The sequence below is a fragment of the Accipiter gentilis genome, chromosome 4, assembly GCF_929443795.1.
Source record: "Accipiter gentilis chromosome 4, bAccGen1.1, whole genome shotgun sequence".
Taxonomy (NCBI): domain Eukaryota; kingdom Metazoa; phylum Chordata; class Aves; order Accipitriformes; family Accipitridae; genus Astur; species Astur gentilis.
The window spans coordinates 11,176,226-11,203,691 of record NC_064883.1 but is presented as its reverse complement, the minus strand read 5'-3'; the positions used below and the strand labels follow the sequence as shown (position 1 = coordinate 11,203,691).

At 40.6% G+C, this 27,466-nt stretch overlaps 1 protein-coding gene across 1 annotated transcript; it reads right to left on the bottom strand.

Annotated features, from left to right (window-relative positions):
• Positions 1 to 889: 889 nt before the first annotated feature.
• C4H7orf31 (chromosome 4 C7orf31 homolog) lies at positions 890 to 24,904 on the bottom strand. Its single transcript, XM_049798914.1, is given in 12 exon segments — positions 890 to 1,473; positions 1,624 to 1,738; positions 3,758 to 3,849; positions 4,063 to 4,237; positions 5,374 to 5,486; positions 7,733 to 7,917; positions 9,022 to 9,051; positions 11,488 to 11,516; positions 14,796 to 14,844; positions 18,349 to 18,525; positions 24,656 to 24,715; positions 24,717 to 24,904. Coding segments are annotated over 12 exon segments (1,677 nt in total). The 5' UTR covers positions 24,785 to 24,904.
• Between the last annotated feature and the right edge of the window lie 2,562 nt (positions 24,905 to 27,466).

Below are 27,466 nucleotides of genomic sequence, written 5' to 3'. Positions count from 1 at the left end.
CAGATTACATGTTTTCTGTAGCTTACCTGCTTCATTCTAAAGCTTCTTCAAAGCCCTGCAGGAATCGCTGAATCCCATTCTCCCTCTTCCAGTCTTCACTGCAGTTTAAATACACTCTCAGTGGTCTTTCCAGTTCTCTTAAACGTTCCTGTCTTAGACAATGAGTAAAAAGGAAAGAGAAGAGTCTGAAATACAAGCCACAATAGGTCTGACATAGGAATGTGGGCTTGGAGAGGCCACAGTCAGCCTTACAGCATGGAGGCTTTGGGAATGTGCTGTGCTCGTGGACATCATGTTTGTCCCTGTGTATGCGTGGTAATGCTGACATTACTGGCATTTGGTTCCCTGCAGAGTAGCAGAGGGTCCTTTTGACCTGGAAGCTTGGTGCTTGTGAGGGCCTGCAAAGGGCCTTATTGGGTCAGTAAGTGTGATCCCCAGCTGTTGCTGGCAACTGTGTCATAGCTCCTTTCATAAACTTGTCAGTTCCATTCTGAAGCAGCCTGTTTTCTGATCCTCTCTGCATCTATTGAAGAGCTATTCTTGAACCTCCCTGCTGTGACCATTAAAAATCATCTTGTGATTCACAGCCTAAGTTTATTCCCAGACTGTAATGCTCATTTGTGAATCCATTTGGGCTTTAATGAATCAGCTCTTTCTTTAACCAGTGTTTATCCCACTAATGTGTTTCTGAAGAAAAGTCATGTTTTCACAGCCTTTAGACCAAGACAAGCTCTTCTAGTCTTCTCAAAGAGGCAGCACATGTCCTGGGCTACCCTAGTGCGCTTCTCTTTACTGTTTGAATTTATTGTGGTTCTCTAGGAAAGGACAGACAGTTTGTATTGAGGTACTTTTTATTTGTTAATCTATTTTTACAGGACCAAGGAATGTGTCAATTAAAGAAATAAAAAGCATTGAAACCATAGAATTTGTGTCTTTCCCCCTCAGTAATGTTACCTCGGAGGTCTTTTGTCTCTCCTCTTATGGAATCATGAAAATGTTTTTGTGCTGCTGTCTTACAGAAGGAATGCTGCAGCTCCAGCAGTGCTGTCTGGTTCTGAGGAACCTTACAGCTAGGGAGAGGAACCTTACAGCTAGGTATCCATTCAGGCAGTGCTGTCTGTCTTGGCCCATCCTCTGGTCTCCATGAAGGCTGACATGCTTCTTGATGCCAAAGCTTGTGCAACAAAATTCTGCTTTCCTCACTCTTTACATCCAGTGATAAGCCTGGCTTATTTAGACTAACTGGGTTTTCCCATATTTTATGTTGATCCAAATGTCTGGGCTTGAAGTCTTCATAGGAAAGGGAACATGCAGATTTTGGAAGGGATTCAAGTTCAGGCCTTCCTGAAAGCTGCCCCCTCTACAATGCTTCTGTTTGCAATGTGTCAGTGATATTCTGAAGTTTGTATATTGGCGGACTTGTATCCAAATAATGAACTTTCTGGTAGCATGTCTGAGACAGAGTGGTCCGCTCTTAGCTCACATCCCATTTCTTGTCTGTGTTTTCTGTCACTTTACGCTGCTGACCTAGACTGGCCACTGTTTTTATTTTACTCAGCATTGTGCCTGAATAGCTGGCTATCACAGTAGGAACTGTGAATAAAGGCAGAGGAATCTGAATACTAGAGGAGTACTGTTCTTGCAGATTTGATTGATGGGGATGTTGACCTTGAAGTAAACATGCAGTGTACCCTTCAAGAGGTCTCACTTGTGAGAGACTAGGCAGAAAATTCTGTTTCTATATGGAGGAAGTAACAGGTTTTACACTGTTATCTAAGTCTCTTATTTTAGCAGGGACTGCTTATTTTAGCAGACCATTGCCTGAGACTAGTGAAATGGCTCAGTTAGGGGTCTCCCAGGCAAAGGGAAGCAGCCCAGACATTCGTTACTGCCCTGCCACATAGTCTTTATGCTTTGGAAAAGAAAATATGCTGCTCTACCCCAGTGCATAAGATATAAATGGGTGTAGATGTCTTGTGCTCTCTTCTTCTTTCTTCTATAAGCGTCTGTCTTCCATTTGTGGTCTCATAAGCAATGTGACAGTATAAACAGTGACTTGCATTAGTGTGTTTTTAACTTCTTTTAGGAACAGTTGCAAGCGGGACTGAGGATGCTCACTGGCATGTGGCTTTTTAGCTTTCTCAATCACAGTTTGATCCACTGCTTGAATACTGTTACCCTGTATTAATTGTTTGTACTGTTGAAGCTTCAGGTACTGGTGCGGAGTCAAAGCTGCTTTGTATAGGAACTGTTCAAACATAAAGTACATTTGAGTCCTATAGCCAAAGAATGGACTTCAGCAGTTACTGTGCTGAACAATCTGAGTGTTTGATATTTAATGTATGTATGCTTTAGGTGGAATAATATTCAGATAAATCATCATGGCTCAGGTTAGGCCTCTGCCAGTCACACTTCGGAAGCCAGAGGGCAATAAAACTGCTCAGTTTTGAATTAATGTAAGCTGCTAGTTTGGATTTTCATTTCCAGAGACAAGCTGTTGAAAGTCATCATAAAGTGAAACATTTGTTTCTTCATCACACTGGAGAAAAAGCTAGACACCTTTTCCATTTCTGATACAGGGGTTCAATTATCAGAAACTTGTAAATGCCATTTCAAAAGGAATTTCCTTACTTGGATTTTTTTAATCCAATAGAAAAAAAGCAGGACAATTTGGGGAGTTTTTATCCAGGGCCATTTTTGGACTATAACTAAGAAAATGACAGCATCTTACTTAGTTGCCCTGCTTCTTGTATGTCTGTGCAGTTTGAACCTGGAACTGCTCTAAAGCCAGCAGAGCAGGAACCCATTCCTTCTGTTTTACCTGCAGAATTGCTTAGTCAGTTACCATCAATTAGACCTGTGTATGTACTCTGCATGACAGTGTGCAGGTGTCACTGAATGGCTTAATCCATTACAGGTAACAATGCATTAGCAAAACACAGCTCAAATTGATTTGCTATGCTTATATACCATGTTATGCTTTTTTGCATGAATAGTATTTAATACAAATACTATCTTTTCACTTTTATACAGGCCACACAGAATATAAAAATTGTTGAAGACAATAAACGTGGAATATTCCAATATAGTTTCATACATTCTTTAGAGTAAATCTTTGCATTACAATAGAATCTGATAAAGTTGCTGATGCACCCTTAAGGAAGAAAGGCAAATTACTCATGTAAATGGAGGAGGATGAATCATAGAAACTCTGCTAAACTTAAACTGGTGTAGTTAGTAAGGAGGCAATAGTCTGCAATGGGAATAGGTCACTTATTGAATACACAATGTGCAATAAAGACAATAAGTTGATGAGTTCAGTGGAGTTGTCCTGATTAACACCAGATGAACATTTAGCCAATACGTTTCAGTCTCTGCAGTGCTGCACCATTCATATGAGAGCTGCCAACTCATTTTATGGAGACTGTTTCTCATACTTCTCAAGGCAAACGGTCATTTGAATTGCTGTTATGTGATGGTGGAAACTTTAAATGATAAGATAAAAAATAAGCAGATAATCACAATAACTCCTCCCCCCCTGGAAATCCTGAACAAGTCATTAATCCATTACAGAAGTTCTGTCAAGCAGCTGTGTCAGGAATGATTTAGTATACTTGCCTCTGTTTTATAGTAAGCCTTGCCCTGCACTTAAGTATTATCAAAGGGAAGGCTTAATTCTGCTGCCTGAGTCTGGTAATACTCTTGTCAGTATTATTTGTGTTGGAAGCATGAGATTCTTAGTAAATGCAGTACTTGCTAGTTCCACATCTTCTCCTAGTTCTCCAGTTAATCTGCCAACTGCTTTCATGTAATAGTTACGCAGGATAAAAGGACTTGTGGGACCGCTCCCTTAATGGTGACGTATTTTATTGTCACACATTTTTATTGGTTAGGAAAATCAAAATCAATGCACAGTCCCCCAGAAAGACCTCAGATAATTTAGTTTGTGTGGCCTTTGTTACTAAATGACAAAAAATGAATTTCTTTGAGAAATTTGGAGGCTAACACTTTGTGATCTTTCATTGCTATCCCAAGGAAATTAATTTAATGACAAATGCTTACCTCTGAAGTCCAAACTCTATGTTGTTATCCCCAGAACTCTTTCAGTGTTTCATAGCATATTGGTTGTTCTTGGAGAGAGGTTATATTCTAGCGCTTTAAAAGTGGAGTTGGGGGCCACTATCTTTGGTGGATTTGAATAGCATATTTGACCCTTTTCTTCAGCAAACTTAGGAAGCTGAAGGGTAAGAAGAAATAGGTAAGGTATAAACCAAATATGTGTGCTGGATAGAAAAGACTATTTTAAAGGTTTGAAATAACACGTGTTATGTCACCGTCCCCTCCCCCAATTATCTGTTTAGTAAATGCTAATAAAAGTAAAAATGTGGTGGAAGAACGTCTTCAGTAGTCAGTACAGTATTGCTACTGAAGTGGAAGATTCAACAGGTACGTAATTCAGCTGAACTCAATTCAAATAACTTAGATTCAAGTTCTCCATGGTAGCCACACCTAGACAGAACATTACATGCTATATCAGCTTTCTTTTGTAGTCACAATTATAGACTGCCTTAAAATGGACTGCCACTTACTGTTTTCCTTGTCACGTCTGTAAGACTGTGTGTCTACAAAGGCTATATCTTTCTTTGTTCACCGCTATTTTTTTCTACACTATTCATGACTTTTATCTGTCATGAAACGTCAGGCTACATCCCTTTGGGAAGACAACTAGCGTTTAGCCAAGCTGAAGAATAGTAGAAATGTGATCATTCATGAACAAATTCACTCTTCCATTTTATGGACCCGCCCAGTCTCCATCATTAGACTGGAAAAGGCAAGGTTGGAGTCAAAGACCATCTACAAAGAGGACATCTGTTTTCTTGAAGACATGGAAATAGAGACACCAGCCTGTTGGTATGTTGGCAGGACTTGTGGAGAGGTAAGGAGGAGCAAAGGTCCACTGCTGCCCAAACTCATTTCTTTGAAGGGCTGCAGAGCATAATCTGGGCTTCTGAATCAAGCCCTACCCCCACCAAATGTATGGTCAGCAGCTATTATTGCTTCTTCTTGTTCTTCTTATCTCCAGAGCTACTTGGCTAGGTCCTACGAGAGCTAGTTAGTACTTAAAGGACTTCAGTGACAGGACAGCTTGCTAGCTTCTGATCTTGTTTAATATATTGCTGAGGTGGTTGAAAACTGTCTCTAAAGCTTTTCACTCTTTGTATGTATGATGCCTAATTCATAGCCTGCAAGTGTTTGGAACAGTACAGGATCTCTTGGTGTAGAAATGCCTCCCATGAAAGAGATGCAGAGAAGTTTGATTACAAAAAAATAAAATAAAATAAAAAAAATAAAAAAAAAGGAGGGGCATTTTGCTCTTTGTCCATATGAACTACATCCTTGGAAGTATGTGTGCTGTCCCGGCCAGTGTACAGCCTTCTTCTGGGAGTCAGAGGGAATACGGACAACTTCATGCCTGTATGGATTACCTCCAGGGGAAATATTTAACATGTTGTAATAGAACACCATTGATCAGAATGACAGGAGGATCTGCATTTTAAGCTGTAGACATATGCTCACTATACAGGCAGCTGTGCTGGTAGAAGAGGTTCTGTGAGCTGCTGCTGCTGTTTCTTCTACCTTGGGAGGCTGACCTCATAGATTTGCAGACAGAACTCATCTTCACTCTTTTGGTACAAAATCAGCAGAGCTAGATCAGATCACCCATTTAATCAGTGCAAGTTAACCCAGCTCTCTTTTTAGAAGCACTCAATGTGATTATCTGCACCACTAGATCTGTAAGGCTAGTTGTCTTGGGCAGAGAGGTGGTGACAAGCAGCTGAGGGCAGGATCTTATACCAGATAAAGCTGCCTCTGCAGAAGGTCATCTGCCCATGGCCAATTGCAGGAGCTCTAGGTGGTTTCACCCACCAGCAGGGAAGATTCTTATTGCATTTTCTGTGCATGATTTTTACAAACAGCAACAACAAACAATAAAGCTTGATGAATTGTGAAGCTGGCTCTGTACTCATAATGTCACCATCAGAGGAATAACTGAATGCTACTAGATGTCTTGCAAAAGTGAAACTGCTGTGCATGCTTGGAAGAGCTTAATTTCCAAACCTGGTTCTATCACTGTTTTTTCTCTCCAATCTTTCTGCCTCAGTTTCCCTATTTACCTCACAGAGGTAGTGTCAGCATTAACTACATAATAGCTACTCTGAGTTTTGTAAAGGTGAGATGTAGAAAAGGCACAAAGCTTTTAAATACAACCTTCCAGTGGTAAAAGTCACCTGAGTGTAGTCTGGGTTATCAGTAGCTAACCAGAGATTTCTCCTTTAGTCACTGAGAACTGGCGTGTCCTGATCGATCTCAGAGGAAGTCAAAACATATGGAGGGAACAGTAAATGAAGTTAAAGTATTTTCTAAGTGCCAGTGGTAGCTGGCCCCTTAGTTAGGAATTCTGAACCTGCTAAGCTTTGCTGGAAATAGGTCTTGGCCTACGATGATCCTCCGGTTGTGCAAAAATAGGCTTTGTAAGCCCACTTCCATACATGATTAGTGTTTCTTAAATTGACCAATGATCAATGAAAACTGACTAAAAATGGCTACTCCTAGTATTACATATTCTGTGGAAAGATTTTGGGTTTGGATGATCAAATACTTCACTAAAAATCGCTCATGTACCCAATTATATACATGACTCTACAGCACTGTGCTGATGACTGGGAATGGCAGCTAATTAATGCAAATGGACCTCTTACTTAACATTATCAGCTTTTACTCTGCTGAAAAGCTTCTTATCCATGCCAGTGTATGCTTTTTCTGTTTCACACAGTTATTGCTAAACCCTTCCTGGCAGGCACTGCCATGGCACACAGAGGTGCTGGCTTTTTCCTGTCCCAAATTCCCCATAACCCTGTGTGGTCAGCAGCTGCCAAGGACTCATCATCGGTTCATGCAAGTGATCTTAAAAGTCTTCCAAAACGAAGAACCTGTCAAAATCCCAATGTAGTACAACGCCTCCAGGGAAGAGCAGAATAAAAGAAAAATTTCATGCCCTTTTCCTCCAATACATTATGTAAAAAAATCCCAGGGTAAAATGCTGCTGGGGTTAAAAATAAATACCTCATGATGGCTTACACGGTTTTCTGTAAATAATGTCTAGGGCTTCATCTCAGTCTTCGTAAGGGATAAGAATTATTACTTTTTCTCACTGGACCTTGTTCTACCATCTGTGTAGTGATAAAATCTTTTAAATCATTCAGCTCTTATTTCAGGGGTATCTCTGTTGTCCTTAGCAAAGGTATAGCAGGCATGACTTTGGTCCCCAAATTGCTAGGTTTTGATCCCACTGAGCCCATTTTTTTCCTTTCTCTTCCACCATTTTGGACTGTGAAGAATTATTTGTCTGACAGAAGATACCAGATACACTAAATGATCCATCTTGCTTTTGTGGGGATTAGCAGCTATGTTAATAGCTCTGTTGGTTTCTGAGGCTACAAGGTGTTCACATGAGTCAGGTTTATTCATCATTCTCAATGCTGAGGTATCCTCCACGGAGGCTGCAACTATCAGCACATAGAGCTCCAATTTAAGCCAAGATGCTTAGCTTGACCAGTGATAAATTCAGATTGTGGCTCTGCAAAGCTTCAGTAGGAAAGAGTCATCACTTCAGTAGTGTTTCTAAGTAAGTTTCAAGAATAAATGGTAAACCAACAAAGTGCTGTCTTACCTCTGGTCTTTCTCAGAATGACCACATCAAAAGCCTTAGTAGGGATATTGGGATGGAAAGGCTGATGACTGCTTGCATCAATCGCAGTGTCGAAATCCTCATGTGATCTGAAGTTTGGGATCATGGCATATGTAGAGATGTGTGTCTGGTAGGGATGAGAGGTGGGAAATGGCAGGCACAGTAGTCTTGGGTTGGTTTGAGGTGTCAGGAAGAAGGAAAGAAAGAAATTTTCCTTATTTTGCATTTCACATAGTTTTAGCATTAAATATAACTTTGCAAGAACTGGGAGAGATGTGAGAATCAGAAAGGCAGTATTTTAGTTCTTTAATCCCCTCTTGCTTGCACCATGCAAAGAATTCACAATGAAGATTCCCTTGCAGCTTTTGTACATAACCAGTCATACCAATTCACATTTACTTTTATGTGGCTTAAGGGAAGGAGAATGTGGACTTCTGATTCTTGCACAGCTCCAGTTAATAGTAATGTGCTTGTGAAATCAAAATTTGCCTCTAAGAAGATGTTTATTTCTGGGAGGAAGGAGGATAAAGCTAAACTGGAGAGTTTTATGGGATACTGAGAACGGGGATTTCATGGAGTGCCCATGTTCCTGTAGCTGTTCTTTTCAGCTTTCAGTTTTTCATGATAGAATAATTTAAAAACTTATTAAAATCAGGGGAGTCCTGAAATCTTCTGAGGAAAATGAAAGCAGTGGTTTATTCCGGTAAGAAAGACTAACACCCTGTTTGGATTCTTCTAAACTTTACCACAGCTGCATGCAGCAGCTTACTGACAGAAAACACTTTTCCCCAGTTGCTGTATAAAGCAATGTCACAACCTTATACAGGAGCCAAATTCATTCCATTCCTGAGTCTGTGCATCATGACATAACAAGATGTCTTGTCAAGCTGGGCTTTTCTGAGGCTTCTCTCTCATAAATCTGCTTTATACGTACTCTAGATCCCTTAGCTGTGCTTGGTAGATGTTCCCAAACACTTTAGTTCACATTAGGTAAAGAGGCCATGAACAACACAGTCAAGAAAACCCCATTAGCCCTTAGGCAAGTCAGCAAGATCAGTATTTGTTAGGAGAGTGGGTGTGCTAGGCAAATACTGCTAACCTGCTAAACCTATCATCACATGCTTCATTCTAGAGAGATTTTTTGCCTAGGAGCCTTGCTGCTGCTTATTGCCAAGGAACCTGCACTGTGCAGTTACGGCTGTAAGAGGAACAACCTGCCTTTTTGTTTCATTAAAGGAAGATAAGATATAATATAGGTGAAATGTACTTACTTAGCCAAACTATCTGGTGGTTTATGAAGCCTATATTGGGGAAGAAAAATAATAAGTTACCTGAAGTGACCCATGTTCATTTCCACCTCCCACACTTTATCTCAATCAGTGCAATCAATATACATTAGTGACAAATCAATGTGTAAGCAGTTCAGATAATTTTCTTACTGATACCACTCACTACATGAGGAATGTTTTGTGTTGCCAGGTGCCCAAGACTGAAAAGACACTGGGAACAAGTGATGTGTAGAATGTCTTTTTGAAAGGAGTGAGGAAAAAAATCTAGCCTCTAATCCTTTTGTGTAATAAGCTCTGTTTTAATTAACAATGGTATGTGCTATTAGTAAAAATAAATCCTTTTATCAGTAATGCAAAACAAAAAACATATCCTGTTTATGCTTGCAGAGAAAATACTTATTCATTCCATGCTGATAAATATATATTACCATGGAGACTTATTTTATACTTCAAATAAGTTTTTTTTAAAAAAGCAATTGAAAGAAAACACTAACTTTAAAGGGCAAGAATTTAATCACTGAGTCTAGCTAAGAGTCTCTTGACTATTGTGCCAAGTGAGAAAGATATCTGATTAAAAAAATAATTAATTTGCTTAATGGTTCTTTGTGGTATAATGGAAAAAAAAAAAAAAGCCTAAAATATACAGTATTACTGGACTAATCTAAGTGGTTGACCTGGAGCTCCAAAATCCCATGTATTTCATGAGAAAGGCTTGCTTACGAGGTCCTGCTTGAAAGTCTTCACCGTATATGGGTAGGAGATGTTATCTGATGATAGTCGTTTTTAAAGCTTTATTGTTTGCACCATGATCACACAAAGTTTCTTGATTCTACAAGCCGTACACCAAAATCTTCATATAGCTAAACCCCCTTGTTTTTCTCAGTGAGGAGAGGGATGTCCCAGATTTATTCCCATGCAGGAGATCGTGATAACTTCTCAGGGCTCCTCTCCTTGATCAGCTTGAGGACAGAGCCCTGTGGGATGTTAATAGGCCCCATGGGGACACCATCATTTCAGCCTTAGCAGTTCCTGTGGGAACTCTCTTCCTCCCACAGCTGGGGATTGCTCAGTAGCCTGGTTAATGACAGCCATGGCATAGGAGCTGCACCCAAGCTCTTTTCAAGTCACCTGTGACTCAAGAGCTGCAACCTGGCCACTCTATCATTGAATAAGTCTCCATAAAAGTAGGTGTTGCACAGTTACAAAGAGGAAATATGCCCCCTTGCTCAAAGAACTTAAATACAGCCCTGTGCTTATTTCTTTCCATACTGACATGGGTGTTTTGAGATAAACTTCAAGTGCCAGGTCAATTTTTTTCACACGTTCTGATACAACATACAGAAGTCATGCATTTCATTGTGAAATCTGTGCTGTGATGCTATGGGACTCAGTGCAATCAACATGAAGTGTGATATCTCACAAATTACTGTGCCAGCATAACTCATGCCTCAACTGAGCTGAACAAAAGATGTACTTTTAATGTGTGATGCTACACAGATAACAGGACTTGAAGTGTTGGATTCTGACAACCATTTGTATATTGTTACAATCATAATGACCTGGGACTCTGATTCAAACTTTGTGTTGGTCTTGAAAATGGAAAGCTTTTACAGAAATAGCTATACTTACAGAACAGCAATCTTTAAAAGTTTATTACACAGATACTTCTAATTGATTTTCCATTTCTGCGGTGAGAATTGGTGCTGTATGTCTACTGGTGCTGTAGACATGAAGGAGAATACTTCTTAGTGTTTATTACAGTTGCAGTTGCATATTACAATTACAATTGTAACACGATATGAATTGAAAATAAACACTAAGAAGTATTTTCAATTTCCATTTCCATTCACATTATGTTACATGTGAATTGTTACATTCTTTGTTGCATTCATTGGACATATTCCCGATACAAATATGCATAAATAAAGAGAGTCAGTCTGCTTTGTGCTGTGGCTGGCAGAACTACTTAAGTACCTTTGTAGAGTACTTTTCATTATAACATCTAAACTTAAGGCAGCGATAAAATATGGATAAACATGCATTTTCATGACTTCCATGATTTGGAGAAGCTTTGTGAGCTCAGGTTGTAACAGCTAGCAAAACTTTGCGTTTTCAAAGGTGGAAAGTTGTTTAGAGTGTTCCTCACTCAAACTGGATAATCAAGCTTGAAGCCACCCAGAATGGATGGCAGTATGGAAAGGTAGAGCTCTGGCTGGAAAGGAAAAAAGGAATAGCAGCTTTTCCAAATTTGTCACTGAGATGCTTTCACTGCAGTTCTAGTAGGCTTTTGCTGGCATCTGCCAGTATCACACAAGAAACAGTTGCTCAGTATTGTTATCTGCCCTTTTATGTTCAGTCCAGAGAAAATATGGAGTCTGTCAGTATCTTGAAAAGACGTCAGACTCAAGCTGGAGGGACTTATGCTCCCAGTTTGGAAAGCCCCAGAACAAATCCAGGGTGTGGTCCATATGGACATCCTCCCATTTCCCTAACAATGAGTGCACTGCGGGCACTCTTCAAACACTTTTTGATAAAACAGTCATAAACCAAGTTTCATGTGAGAGAGAGTATCCTTATGGAGGCGCTGGCTTCACCTGCAGAGCACTAGGTGCAGAGACGCACTTGTTCAGTAATGGTAATAAAAGACATATTGGAATCTGTGTGACTTTCATGAGGCTCCCACTATTCTTCTACTCTCCGACACATGGTAGGAGCCTCTGAAGAGCTGCTTCTTCTCTCAGGTGTGGTGTTGGCCTGAGAGTGATGCAGTGGGGGGGGCGGGGGGGCTGATGACCTTCAGCTTCTTTTCTAGATCAGGTCAGAGAAGTTTTTGCTGCTCTTTCCTGTTAATTTCCCACATACTCAGTAAATTATTAAGAGAATAAGATGTATCACTCTGCCAATTTTAATAGGAAAGAAATTATGACTGGAGAATAAAACATTTCACATGTCTAAATTGGCTTTCTCTGCAGCTTTTTATTCTTGCAAAGGGAGGTAATCATTTATCTTGCCTAACCTTAAAACCTGCTTGGTCAGGGAGCTGCAGGTCAGGGAACTACCTGGGGTTGAGGAGCTGGGGGATAGCCAGAGGAATATAAATCTGTGTGGCGTGATAAACAGTGAAAGCAGATTAAAACCCACAAGGAAAAAAGCCAGTTTTAATTCATTCTGTGCTGTCACTGAACCCACTGAAAACCTCATCGGTGTGACTTGTCTTTGGAAAGACAGCTGCAAATGCTCTAGCCTGATGTAATGTGTGTGTGTGTGTGTATAACTAGGGTTCTTGGCAATGGTTGAAGGGTGTTTTTCAAGGTGTTTCAGGCTTTTGCAGTCTTGTTTGATGTAAACTTATTACACCTTGAGATGGGAGGAGACAAGTAGTTTTCTCCAGTACATTTAACTGGGAGGGCATATGTATGTGGTCCACTGCTAATGCACTTATAAAAGCACATCTGCACAAACCCAGTGATTCATTCTAGTGCAAAATAGCACAAGGATATGTAGTGTACATACTTAAGTCAAAGGCATAGTTGTCCCACGAAAGCGTACAGAGTTATTGCAAATGCCTGGTAATTCATTTCCCACAAAGACAGTAATGGCTCAAAGGAGCCCTCACAGGCTATAAGGTAAATAAACTGCCTGTTAATAGCTCCCAGGTAGGCCTGCAGAGCACCACTTGGAGGGTATTTTTCAGGAGAGGTTCCATGTGGCTGTCACTGCTTAATAGTCCCTGACAGCAGGAAGAATATTTGCTCTGAAGGACTTTGGACTATGAATGTGGAAGATTTGTTTTGGTGTGTTTCACTTTTTGTTTTAAAGGATATAGTCTGTTCTTCAATTTAAAAGTCTTTCAAAGACCAAGTAAATGCAACCTTATGGGAAAAGAAAATGCTCAAACTAGGACAGAGCATAAAGACCCAGCATGTTTCAGGTTAAGGTGTGACTGCAAAATAAGGTGTGACTGCAGAAAGTACATCAATGTGCTGTTGATCGAATATTCAGAGTCCAAGGTCATGTACTTTTCAGTACGTACAGGGGCAGAGTTTGATCTACTCTTGTGTAAAACCTCCTTCCTCCTTACAAAGCTAGCACAAGGGCAGAGTCCCAGCAGTCCCTGGTTGCTTCCTCTTAAGGAAGCAAATCCCCAGGAAGGTTCCACAATCTCCACCCCCGCCTGTGTACATGAATGATCCATTCTGGTAAGGAGCTGGCACAAGGAACGCTGTTGCTGTGAAGTGAATGGGTCCCAGAGCATCCTTAACCAAGAAGCATTTGAGATTGACCAGTTTAGGGATTACTGAAAACACAGCAGGCTTGCTACCCCATGCAAAGGGCAGTTTTTAATTTTTCTCTGCTATCTGTCTGTGTTTCTGCTGTTTCAGGGATACCAACATAAATGTCACATAACAGGACACTTACTTGACTAGCAAGTCACAGTGGACCAAATTGTTCCCCAGCATCATTCCACTGCAGTCAGCGGAGTTTTGTTGGGAATGGATTAGGTAATAAAACAGAACCACCCAGCTTGACTGAGCAACGTAAGAGTGCCCACTTTGCATGGATGTTAGTTTTAAAACAATTTTAATAATGCTTCGTTATCTTTCAAAAGTGCATGGGCCAGTTCTTGTCACTTAGTGCTTAGGCAACTTGTAAGAGGAAACTCCCAGGGAAACTTGCTATTCCTTGTAGCTTGTAATCAAATTCTGCAGCACAGCCAATGCCTCTAATGTGCATTGCTAGTCAAAGGCCATAACGTGTCCCAGTAAAAATTAGCTTTGGCTTGTACACTCTGGTAGGTTAACCACACTCACACCTGCTTGTGCTGCATGCCGTAATGAGGTAATAAAGACAGAAGCCTGCAAAAAGCAGTGGATTACAAAGAGCAGGGTTGCAGGTTTCCTTGTGTAGCTTCTGTGGCCTGTTTACAATTACCTCTCCTGCTTTTCTAGAGTGTCTGCGTTTACACAAAATGTGGAGAAGGTACCTCACCTGCAGGGATGCTAAAGGGAGAGTGGTGGGGTCAAACAATGCGCCTCACAGCCTTATAAAGATAACTGAGAAATCGTTGCAGAATTATTCTCAGGTTTCTAATATGCTCTAGCTATCAATGTTAATATGAGAGGTGTAACTTGTTAATTTTCTGCTTTTGAAGAATTTACATTTATACTTTAAATTATCTTAATCTAGAATCTCAGTAGTTTGATCAAATTTAAGCGTTTTGCTGGTGCCATCAAGTGGCAAAATGTTGGATTGCAGAACTCCAGCAGCATCCAAATTCACTCCGATTACTACTATCTCTTGAACAGCAGCAGTGAGGAAAATAATCCCTGCCAAATCTCCTCCAAAAATACATCTGTATATATATACACACCAGAAAAATGGACTGAAATACACGTGGTGTCATGGTTACTTCAGTTACTTCAGTTTAATCTGGATTCTAACTAGTAGAAAGGCTAATACTTTTGAGTATTACAAGTTGATAAATATAGACAACCTCTAAAGCAAACTCAGAGACCCTTGTTGAAGAGATACTAAACCGAAGGGGCACAATGCCATATTCTGAATTTCCTTCCCAATTGTGTTTGTTCTCCTTTGTTACTAGCTAGTCCCTTTTTACATAACTCGGCCCTTCGGATTTCATATCATATGTGCATAATATCACCAGAGTGGAATGAATATTCAATTTGCTGTTATAGTCACTAAATTCACAATCTGGTTAATGCACAATTTAAACTTAGAGTTCATTATTCATATGCAGATCACTTAAGCTGAGTGACATCATAGTATTCCTCAGTGAAAAGGCCTCTGTGCAAAGAGAAAGCATAAATGTATAAAGCTTATGCTCTATTTGCTTATAAAAATCCAAACAAATAGTTATGGTTTTGTCTTGATTTCTCAGATAACTCATAAGATCAAAACTCATACATGCTGCCAGTGTGGAAATCTGTCCTGGGTTTCAAAATCTAACTCACTCATGCAGGGCTGGATTTTGAGAGGTGCTGAGCACTCGTGCCTGAATCCAAAGATCCTGAGAACCCCTTTGAAAGCCTGGCCCTTACAGTCCCTCACCATGCACACCTAACAGTAGGAGCTGTGGGAGTGCCTTGAATGGGTGCAGGTTCCAACTTTTGACGCTATAAGGAGTTAAGTTATTCCTGTATTATGGGGACCACTTTCAGCTCCTTCTGATGCCAAAGGGTTCCCAGAATACAGCCAAACTGCATGGTGCTTTTCACTGAAAAGAATCTGAAGGGAAGACAACACCATACCTGTCTTTGAGTTGAAACAATGGAAAACAAAGCAGTTGTTCGTATGGGACATCAGGTAAAAAAACCCCACCCAAAACACAACAGAAGAGAGGGCAAATGGAAGTGCCAAAATGAAGGAAATGCAGTTGGAAAAATCAGCCATAATCAGTAATATTTTCCTGTTATTAGAAATAGCCTTATAGTTCTGACTTGGCCTTGCTAAAGCTGAGCTTCACCCAAACTGTCTAATAAACTAACTGTTGCTAAAAGGAAAGGGTGGCCTTAATTGCATGGCCAAAGAAGAGATGTTGGCTGCAAGGAAGGGAGAGAAATGACGCTGCTGACTCAGAAAGGATTTATTTGACCTTTATGGCTGGCTCAGTGGGCTCCCAAGGCTTGAGAGTTATAGCACAGTCCAACCGAATGTGCTCATAATACTCTGGGTCTAACCACAAGTTCAGAGTGGTTATTGTCTTCTCTTTTCTTTTAAGCACTTTCCCACATTAACACTGTCCAGTGTAATTCATGCTTCTGTGCCACAGGTGCTGTCAGTTGAGCAATGCAGGCATCTATGGTCAGACTTAGCTTTCCAGCTCTTGTGCAAGGCTGTGTGTTCAGAAGTGCTGAGCACCTCCACCTTAAACTAAAGTCACTGAGACTCCCCTCCTGCCCTCTCAGCCCCATCACACCACAGTAGTACCTGACTTCCATCCCTGAGGCCAGGTCCTGTGCACCCTTCTGACAGGACAGCTGGTGCTGAGGGTGCTCCCTTATGACAGACTGGGCCACAGCAGGGTGCTACTATGGAGCAGCAACGCTCACTTTAGAGCCAAATTCAGGGATCTAAGGGGTCTGAATGCTGATTTGGAAAGATCAATGCACATGTAGGATTGCCATGACAAAAATTCTCTTTCCAGCATTAAAATGGAAACCTACTAACCTGGAAATGCTTAGCTTTTGCCTAGTTCAACTACTGTGCTTGTGAGAAGCACTTTTTATTATTTCTGTGTTTGATGCTTGTGGGTGGCATAGCTCAATAAGTAGTACATTGCATTTGAAGTCTTTTGGAGCAGTGCCTCTGCAAAGTGGCAGTAGTTGTATCTGTAGAAGGATGCCTTTATGTTCCTTTACTTACTTTGAATCAAGGTGGATGACTTTTGCATTGGAAACTGCCTCTCCCACTCAGAAGAGTAGTTTGGCTGTAACTTGGAGAAGGGCCTGACTATGGGTGGGTTAGAACTAGGTGATCTCCAGAGATCCCTTCCAACCTGAACCTGGCTGTGACTCCACTGCTTGGAAAAAGAAGATCTCATGACCTGTTCTCCCTGTGCTCCCCCTGCACCCTGGAATCTGCTGGGTAACACTGGGCATCACTTCATTTAATTTTCTTCTAAAAACAAGCTTTGCCAGCCCCTTGTTTCTCATGTAACAAAAAATTCTGTTGGATTCTGTGGCTTTATACATAGGAAATTTGCCAGCATGTGTAAAAGCCACAAATAAGTTATGTAGAGGTGCACTGGAAAATATATTCTTCACTTTTTTCTCATAAAATTTCATAGATATCTTACAAAATGATTTAAAAAATGAAGCACAAGCAAACACACCCCTCTTACCACTATGACTCTGGTGCTTGCCCTGTGTACTCTACTTTCATAGCCCAAAGTCCTGCACATATATAGAAAATACCAATAGCAGCGTAGCCTAATAATGTCTTATTTACTAGAAAGTTATATTTAAATAAACCCTAACAGTGGCATTTTATTTAAGTATCTTTATATGGTTCTTATGAAAAAGCAATATTTGCTCCATAAAAATAAAATAATTCTCACTGTGGATATTTACTGAAGTTTTATTTACAAGCTGTATTAAAACCATATTTATTTAAGCTTCTCATACTTCCCCTGCTGAAATTTGTGCCAGTTCTATCAGAGGCACAGCCATGAAGATACTTCATTTGTATCTTGCCCACTTCAGCTTTCTTCTCTGCAATTGTTTGCACTAGAGTAAGTTACTAATTAATTTCTAGCCTGTATCTGTGGTAGGTTTCATTGAGATCAGTGAAGGTGATGCCCTTGAGGATACTGTAGCTCTGCTACTTACTTGGAAGCTGGTCTGTGTAAATACAGAATCTTAGTGTGGAGGAAAGGCTACTCTATTTTGCCCCTACAATAGCACTATCAGGATTGTGGGTACCTGGGTATGCTCTGAACAACTCTTCTGCAGTATCACTTTACTGTAAGAGTTGCCCAAGCTAAACAACAAATGAACATGGTTTGATAAAGTAGCTTGCAAACCTCTTCTCCCTTTCTGACTGCTAAATTGGTTTTCTGAGATGGGGCATGTAGTCACTGTGATCATCTACCATCTCATTTGGTACTACGCTGGAGTTGGCCAAAACCTTTGCTTGCTCTCAATGTGAGGGTAGGAATGCAAAGACAGCAAAACAGAATATATGCCCCCTAGGCATTTTCCACCTTGTGGAAGAGGGAAGGCTTGTTTCTGGACCTCTTTTTCTCTTCAGAGTGGGATTCACTTGGATGGGTCAGGGGCTTTACACTAGTGTGCCTGAACAACAAATAATCCAAGGGACTGCATATTCAGAAAAGAAAAACACAAGAGCAATGAAAATTCTTGTTTCAAGCTCATTATACATTCTTGCACAGATACTGTCACTGTGGGATCACAGCACCTTGCCGTGCTCCTGGGATGGAAGTCCCATCAGCATCATTTAACAAGAGCGAGTGCTGGATTCTGCACCTGGAATGGGGTAATCCTGGTTATATGTACAAATTAGGGGACAAGAGGCTGGAGAGGAGCCCTGTGGAAAGAGATCTGGGGTTTGCGTTGATGGCAAGTTGAATATGAGTCAACAGTGTGCCCTGGCAGCCAAAAGGGCCAACCGTGTCCTGGGGTGCATCAAGCACAGCATAGCTAGCCGGTCGAGGGAGATATTTGCATATCTCAGTCTACATTGTTCTCTAACCTGTTAGCTGTCTGTTGCTATTCTTGTTTAAAACACTTCACTTGAACATTTGGACTGTGAGAAGTATATCTAGCCTACCTTGGCCAAGGGTCTACACCACTACCATAAGTTTGATGTCCTTTAACAAATGTACATGGAGACTTACCCTTTGCCCTGTTGTCTTCTGGCAGTACAGGTAGTGCAATTCCTCCATGCTCCCTTTCTGCTCCCCAGGGAAGCTTGCAGCAGTGAAGGGATTCCGTGAACTCTTTATATCTGAAAGAAAAAACCCACAAAACAAAATGTCCTTTAATGGCAGCAACAGTGATGGTTACTTGAAATCTTTTAAACAATGACAACTTGGCTTTATTTTCTTGGCTCTGAGTTACTCAGCCTTATTCTAGGTAATGCTATTATGGTGAACTGTCCCTAGAAATAAGTACAATGGTGATTGCCAATTGTTTAATGAAGGTTGAATCAAGTTGTCTGTTTTGATCAGTGAGATGAAGAATGTGATAGATAAATGCAATGTGTACATCTTACAGTGTAATTGAGTCTTAGCTGCCAGCACGTAGATACCTGCACTGTCCCTTCAGTACTACGTAAGTGGCATATGGACAGAAAATATATGCAATGGCACAGATGGAAGCTTTAGCATGTAATTCCTACTGATTTGAGAATTTGTTATTTGTGCCTTTGAAAACCTCCCTTCTCCATCTCTAGAGATGGGTGAGAAATGTTACTGTTTAGTAGATGTAATTCACACTGAATGCAAGCTGTGTCAGGCATTTCACATGGATGTGCTAGTGTCTGAGGATATCCAGTACATTTCCATACATCCATGTCATTTGAAATCAAGCAGTCCAATGTGTTTAGATGCATGTTCATCTCACATAGTTTTGGTTTACAGTGTTGTAAAGATGAACACCAAGCTCACAGGAAATTTAAAGCTTCCTTTTCTTTTGGGTGGCAGCAGTCTTCCGGTCAGGAGAACACATGCACAGCCAACCATTTTATTAAGGAGAGGTAGGTCCTGCGAGGATGTTGTGGTTTAACCCCAGCTGGCAACTAAGCACCACACAGCCGCTCATTCACTCTCCCCAGGTGGGATGGGGGAGAGAATCAGAAGAGTAAAAGTGAGATAACTGGTGGGTTGAGATAAAGACAGTTTAATAGGTAAAGCAAAAGCCGCACACACAAGCAAAGCAAAACAAGGAATTCATTCACCGCTTCCCATGGGCAGGCAGGTGTTCAGCCATCTCCAAGAAAGCAGGGCTCCCTCACACGGAACAGTTAGTTGGGAAGACAAACTCCTAATGTCATCCCCCCCCTGCCCTTCATTCTTCCCTCAGCTTTATATGGTGAGCATGATGTCATATGGTCTGGGATATCCCTGTGGTCAGTTGGGGTCAGCTGTCCCAGCTGTGCCCCCTCCCAAATTCTTGTGCACCAGCCTCCTCGCTAGTGGGGTTGGGTGAGAAGCAGAAAAGGCCTTCGACGCTGTGGAAGCACTGCTCGGCAGTAACAAAAACATCCCTGAATTCTCAACACTGTTTTCAGCACAAATCCAAACCATAGCCCCATACTCGCTACTATGAAGAAAAATTAACTCTATCCCAGCCAAAACCAGCACAGAGGAGCAGGGAGTTGGATTCAATGATCCTTATGGATTTCTCCCAACTTGAAACATTCTATGATTCTATAAGAGCCAAAGTGAGTAATTTAAATTTGACTTAGTTATCCAGGATTTTCTGAAAACCTTATCAAGGAAGAAATGAACTGTTGTGGTATGTGATGAGGATGGTCATCCTTGGGATGTTTTACTGATACGCCATCTTCATTCATATGAAACCAGAGAGGGTGATGTTTGGTGAATGGGTTGGGAACCAGCAGCCATATCTGTGTTTGTTGTCAGCCCTTCCATCACTGAGTGGCCCCGATTCTTACTTTAGCTGGACCTCATCTGTACTACCGTCTTTTTCTGATATTGGGTGTTTCTTTACTGATGAGCGAAGCAGCTTGACAAGGCTGCAGACCAGTAGGAGTGGCTTTGTTGACTGTGGTGTAGCCACTTGTCGTGGTTTAACCCCAGCCAACAGCTAAACACCACGCAGCCACTCACTCACTTCCCTCCCCCCCCAGTGGGACAGGGGAGAAAATCGGGAAAAGAAGTAAAACTCCTGGGTTGAGATAAGAATGGTTTAATAGAACAGAAAAGAAGAAACTAATAATGATAATGATAACACTAATAAAAATGACAACAGCAATAATAAAAGGATTGGAATGTACAAATGATGCACAGTGCAGTTGCTCACCACCTGCCGACCAACACCCAGCTAGTCCCCGAGCGGCAATTCCCCCCCACACTTCCCAGTTCCTATACTAAATGGGATGTCCCATGGTATGGAATACCCTGTTGGCCAGTTTGGGTCCGGTGCCCTGGCTGTGTCCTGTGCCAGCTTCTTGTGCCCCTCCAGCTTTCTCTCTGGCTGGGCATGAGAAGTTGAGACATCCTTGACTTTAGACTAAACACTACTTAGCAACAGCTGAAAACATCAGTGTGTTATCAACATTCTTCTCATACTGAACTCAAAACATAGGACTGTACCAGCTACTAGGAAGATAATTAACTCTATCCCAACTGAAACCAGGACACCACTCTACTGCTATCACAGCACAGGCTGTAGTGAATCATGCAGATATTCCAACTTGCTCCCAATTACCTTGGGTTTCTTTGCCCTGTGCTCCAAAGTGCAGTGTTGCTCTAGGTTTCTGGAGGAGTGACTTCTGATGGAGCAAAGCGCATCAGCTAAAGAAATCCTTGCTTAACGTTATTAATCTTTGCTAGCATTGATCATTACTTTGGAGATGGAGGGAGAAAGTGTTTTTTATTAAGCTATACTGGGAAAAAGTGCCACTTTGTAGGTACTATCTGGATTCAGGCTTAGGGTGTTTTTCAGGTGTAAGGTTCCCCTAATTCTGACTTCATCTTATATTGATGCAGAGGTAGAATAACATCCCTGAGGCCACATCTCCTAAAATGTGAGCGGAAATAGGCTTATTATTATGTGGCTACGAGCATTTCAATGAGCATTACAATCCTGACATTTGGTATGATTATAGGCTTTTAAGGAAGAAAAAATAATGGCTACAAAAACTACTTCTCAGAGTACATTTAGACTCAAACTGTGGCAGAGTCCTAGATATCTAAATGGATCTTAGGGAAATCTATGGCAGGGATCAAGATCTACAAGACAGACGGTGCTGCTGTGTTGTGTTTTGTTCTCTCTGGTTTCTTGGCAGTGCCCTCCTATCACGTAATTCCTTTTGTGTGGTTCAGCACCACTCTGCTGCTGCCGCCTGATGCTGTTCCTTTATATCCATTTTGCCAGGGTGCAAAGGGCAATATGTTTGTATTGTACGATGAACCAAAATAAGAATTTGATGTGCCATAGATTATCAGAAAGCTTTTCTGTGTTTAAGTTTCTGAAGGAACTCAAGCATCCATTTCTTAAGTTCTGTCTAAAGCTTTGTTTCCCATTTCTGAAAGTAGGCAGGCAGATGCCAAGTGACCTGCCTGGCTGTGGTGTTTGTATTCATTAAGCTGACTCTTACTGGAAACTTTAATAAATCATTCCTGTTGACTGCTATCTATATGTTACTAAGTTGCAGAACAACCACTTTACCTTAGAAAACAGATGCATTGCACACAAAGGTCTGATCATCCATGCAGCCCAAACAGGACTTTGTTAAGCTTAAAATGTTTCCAAGTCTCCTTCTCACAAAGAAACATTTGTAGCTGATATTGATCCAGTGATATTGAAGATCTCAAGGACACATAAAATGTCTCTGCCCAGACAATATACAAAGAGGGCTAGGGTGAACAAAGTTTTAAAGAATGAATCATGAATAATCCTTACGAGTCTCAGCAATATAGTCAATGATTTAATAGAGACCATTACCATTTCTAACTTCCACAATTATAGAATTATTCTGAATTTTGACAGTCAATTTCTGGCTTTCTGTCTCTTTTGTTCTGACCAAAAAACCCGCCACCCGAGAGCTAATGTTGAGGAATCAAAACATCGGTTTGCTAGTGCCTCCTTTATTTTTAAAAAGTTAAATTTTCCCCTTCAAATTTGTTTTTTTTTTTTTGTGGGGAGCTCAAACCAGCCTGTATGAATACAGTGTCTTAGACCGTGAGCTTGTGAAGGGCTCCAGTAACTGATTTGATCAGTGCATGAAGCCAACACATCTGAGGGGGAGTGTTGCCAACAGCTTCCAGAAGGTCTGTGGAAAGAGAATTCTTAAAGGGATAGGATTAGGACCTGCCTCCGTGTGAGTTCACATAGGATGCATTCACACTGACATTTTAGTTTGGATCAGGAGCGCACTTTTGACATGAATCTTCCAATGGTCTCTATTTTGCAGTGCCTTGGTTTTGGAGAACATGAACTGGATTCCTTCTGGATGAAATTAACTGAAAGATGTGCTCCAGGAGCGCACCAGGAGGGCACCACAGCCACAAATGGACCCTCAGTCCCTGGAATCATTCTAGAGGTAATCCAAAGTAAAGAGCACCTGAAATGCATTTTTTCTGGACCTCAGATCCTCAGCACCAACTGTTTCACTCTGCACATCTCCTGTATTCCACAATACTTGCCACCAAAGACATAATCACTGAGCAACATACTTACTTGGAATTCAGTGAAATTTTTTGGGTGGTGGGAACGGCTGAACTTTTTTTTAATTAACTCTTGCCCAATAAACATATAAATAACTATATACATAATCTTACTGTGTCAACATGGAATTTGACTATCTGATCATAGGGTAAAATTCTTAGGGTACCTTCTTTTTATACATATAACCTTGCATTATACAAATACACATATGTGCCTCTGGTTATTCAGGGGCACTGTTTATCAATGCAAATATTGGTAACAAATACTCTAGTCCAAGATGATAATGTAAGAAAATTCATGGATGCATTATTTTTAAAAGCTAAGGACAACTGTGTTCTATTTATTTATTTGCTTGTAATTATGTGACTAGAAAAAAATGCACGGTTTTAAAAACATGCAGTCACCTTCTTTTCAGGTATAAATTGGTGAGTTCATGTGAGTGTGTATTTACATTAGCAGAAAAATGTAGGTTACTGCCTGTGTTACAATACAGATTTTCGTTTTCACAGAGAAAAGAAATGTTATGACCTGGCCATGCTTACTTCTTGTTTGTGTTTCAGAGTTGAGTCTAACATACTTGTCATCTGAAAGATGCTTTGGTGGTGTGTTCAGATCCTGACATCGCAGCCCATCCTGAGCTTAATGTTTGCTTTTTCTGGGTATCCTGTGTAGCCAACATGAATCTTTCCAGTATATTCACTAGGATTTAGATCAGGCCTATAATTCAGAAACTTTCAAGTCTGTCAATAGTTAAAACAATTCAGATGGAAATTCACCCAAATTCCTGTAATGCAAGGAATACAACAAAAACTTGCCTCAGGGGAAATATGTAAGTGGGAGGCATCAAGACACAGTTTGACAAGTGTGATAATCCTATAATATCAAAATACTCTGACTGGAATTCAGATGTTGGGTATGAGACATCACAAATAGTGGAAGAAGTTAGCAGTAGTAGTAAACCAGGCGGCCATCAGTAAGATGGAAACTAAGAATTGATTTTACTAACAAAAGAGATAAAATCTCACGTGAAAGAACAGTGAAGGACTTGAGGCTAACTCTGGAATCTGTTATGTATGTAAAAAATAGAAATTTAGATCCCCCCCCCCCAAATTTGTCATGAGTACTAAGCAGCATGGAGGTTCAGCTTTCCAGAACTTTAAATACTGCAGTTCTGCCATATCCTGCCCCCTAGCTAGCAGTATAATCGGGCCTGTAAAACACAGTAAAAATGCATTGATTCCTGAAACCTCCTGATTATACATTGATGACTACAAAAGCAAAATGCAGGCTTCCTGTAATTTTAAATTTGAGTTTTAAAGTTCATCTCAGTAATTCTAGGTCAACCTGTAATCTAGTGGAAGAAAAGAGAGGTTCAAAGCAGGAGTAGATAAAAGAATAACATTACAAATGTTGGTGCTCAGTTTGTGAAATATGGTCATTTTTTCCAGATTAGAAATACGATATACATGTTGTTTTTATTCTTTATGAAAATTATTTCTGGAGATTTTGAGCCCTAAACCCACAGTGTAACATATTTTAGCAGTCCTCTTTTCAGCTGTAATCAACGTATTTCCCAGGGAACTGACAGACTATTGCACAAAGTAGAAAACGTTTTATTTCATGAAACCAAAAAGAAAAAATTTTGTCATGCCAGAGAAACCTTAACATTAGAAAATACTTTCAGTAATGGAATCATTTACCTTTACGAATTCTGTTGTTACCCATCTTGTGAGATGGTTGGACAAGAAGGATTTTGAAGTGGAGTTAGTACTTCATTGGACTGTTCTTGACAGGATTTCAGTTCCCTCAATTTCTCTATAGTAGTGGGGCAGGGCATGCAGCAGCATCATGTTTCATATTTGAGCTTCTAGGGGAAGATACAGGGATAAAATACCAAATCATCAAAGATTTTGTTAGTGCATCTGGTTGCTAAAGAGGAAACATAGATGAGTTCTGCCTAATTCTGGCAAGAGTTGACAGGAAACAATGGTTGCTTTTACTACTGCTGTTGGTTTTGTGTACCAGCTTACAAAATAAAACAAAAAGAGGCAGATTAAAGAGGTGTCATACTGTTGCTTAGTGTTACTGATGAACAGAAGCTAGAAATAAACTTTCAAGTAGTGGGAGGAGAAAGTGTGGACTTGCACTCAGAAAGTCTTAGTTGTGAAAGTCTCACTTATTGAGTTTAGATTCACTGTAAAGTTCCAGTCCCACTCTGAAAAGGATGATATTAAACCCATGATACTTTTCATAGAAAAGAATTTTTTCCTTAATTGCCATGATTTTTGTCTTTCTACCTCTGTGCTGAGACGAAATGCTTTAGTCCTCCTTCCACTCAAGCAAAGTTATGTTTCAACACTGATTGATGAGCTCTGTGTGAGGAGAGGTGCTGTATTAGGTCAGCATAAACCCCTCTGCTCTCCAGAATGCCATGCGGGAATTTATATCTGAACAAGTTGCCTCTGTTCTGAGCTGGTGCATGTTTGCTATCCTGACGTTGGCAAAGGTTTGACAAAAATTATATTTTGATCAGGCCCTCTTCTTCTCAGGCATATGTCAGTGAAATGCAAAAGATTTTGCTTTGCCTTATTAAAAAAGGAAACTAATTTGAAAATATTTGAAATATGTTATTCTTCTAGGATGTCTGGGGATTTTCGCCATATGTATTGTAAGAAAAGAGGCTGATGTAGTGTGTTCCAGTGAAAAAATTCAAATGAATTCTGTCATGCTGGCAGTTTCTAGTGTGTTGGGTGGTCTGCTATGGTATCTACATGAGCACTATGGGAATCTTATACTGATGACTCAGATTCAAGTACTACTGGCTCCGTCTTCAGAAGAAAATGTTAATAGGAAACTATGTAGGACAGAACTATGAACTAAGCCTACCTCCTTTTTCAGTGCAGTGTGCTCTGCGTATGCTTTACCTGAGTTCTGGTAGTATTTGACATCAAAGCGAGAAGTTGTTGCGGATCTTTTAGAGTGATACACAGAATGAGGCAGCTGGTGATGCCAGCAGATGGTAACCTAGTGTGTGAGGGAGGAGGATGTTAGAGCACACTTGGGAGCTGGGATCCAAGACACAATAAGGTGATGTGCTGTTTCACCTCTCCTGAATAAAGCAGTAAATATAGCCACAAGCCAAGCCAAAAGCCAGTTCATTACAGAAAATTTGACTGGGAAGAATTGAGTGAAGTCATGTAGGTGTCAGTTCAATTCTTGACAAATTGACTGAGCCTAGAACATTTTAAATAAAGCAGGCAGCACAGCAGCAGGACTTCTGTGAATTGCCACTTCTTATCCCCATTCTTGGAGATACCAATATTCTTTGCTTACATCTTGTGTGGGATTTTCACACCATCCTTTGAAACAGTTGGACCTGTCCACTGGTGGAGTTTAGATACTGGTTAGTTGGCTTGCTGAATGTTTCTGTCTTCCTGTGTTTGACAGACGTGGTGATAGATTTTGATCTGGTTTACTTCTCTTTTCTCTCAATGTGGTTTTTGTTTGAGTTGAATTGGCATCAAAATAAATGGATGAGTTTGAAAAGAGTGTTTTTGTTCTGTTGTTTCTTTCACCAGACAGGGCAAAATTAGCTGGAGGTCCTACTTTTCTTGGAAAAGCAGTGTGAAAAAAGCTGGAAGCAAGTCTTTTGGCAACTGATAATACATAACTAGCTTTTCTGAATACCTATTAAATGCACTGTTGTGTTATTATTATCCAGTAGAGACGGTAATTGGTTTATTATGATTTTGGACCACTGGTTTGTTTTTAACATGGATGGCTTGGCCATCACATTAAAGTGAACTACACTTTAATGTTTGTGCCATGTACAAGTGATATATCTGTATCAGTAATTCCCAGAGTTCACAAGTTTAATATATCCTGAAAAAAAATATTTTCAGTGTTTCTTTTTCATGCTTCATCTTAGTCTAGAGCTGAATGTATGGAAAGGCTCAGCAGAATCTTTTCCTTCATTTCATTAATTACTCAGCTGTTGAAAAACTCTGTTATTTCCTTCCAAGAAATACTATGGAAGATTTGGAGTTGTGGTTTTAAGATACTATGGGAATGACCTGCCTTAGCTGTTATTATAGAGGGTGTGCTGACTGGAGGAAAAAAAGGCTTAGGACATCACTTCTACCCTCTAAATCTTAACACAGAAGAGGTCACCCTACATGTAAATCTGTCAGTACCTAAGTTGGATGTATCTCTGCCGCCTGTATCTCCAGGTTAGCAAGTTTCCTTGGGAAACAACTAATTGGGAGGACTAAGGTCCCTGATACCTCTCTGTATAGGTCCCTTACCAGGCTACCATGGCTGTTCTGTGCTGATGTGACAAAGGGGTCAGGGGAAGATGGATATCACAAAATCATGGAATCATGGAATGGTTGAGGTTGGAAGGGACCTCTAGGGGTCATCTAGTCCAACCTCTGCTCAGGCAAGACCACCTAAAGCAGGCTGCCTAGGACCATGTTTCCAAGGAAGGAGACTTCACAGCCTCTCTGGGCAACCTGTGCCAGTGTTCAGTCATC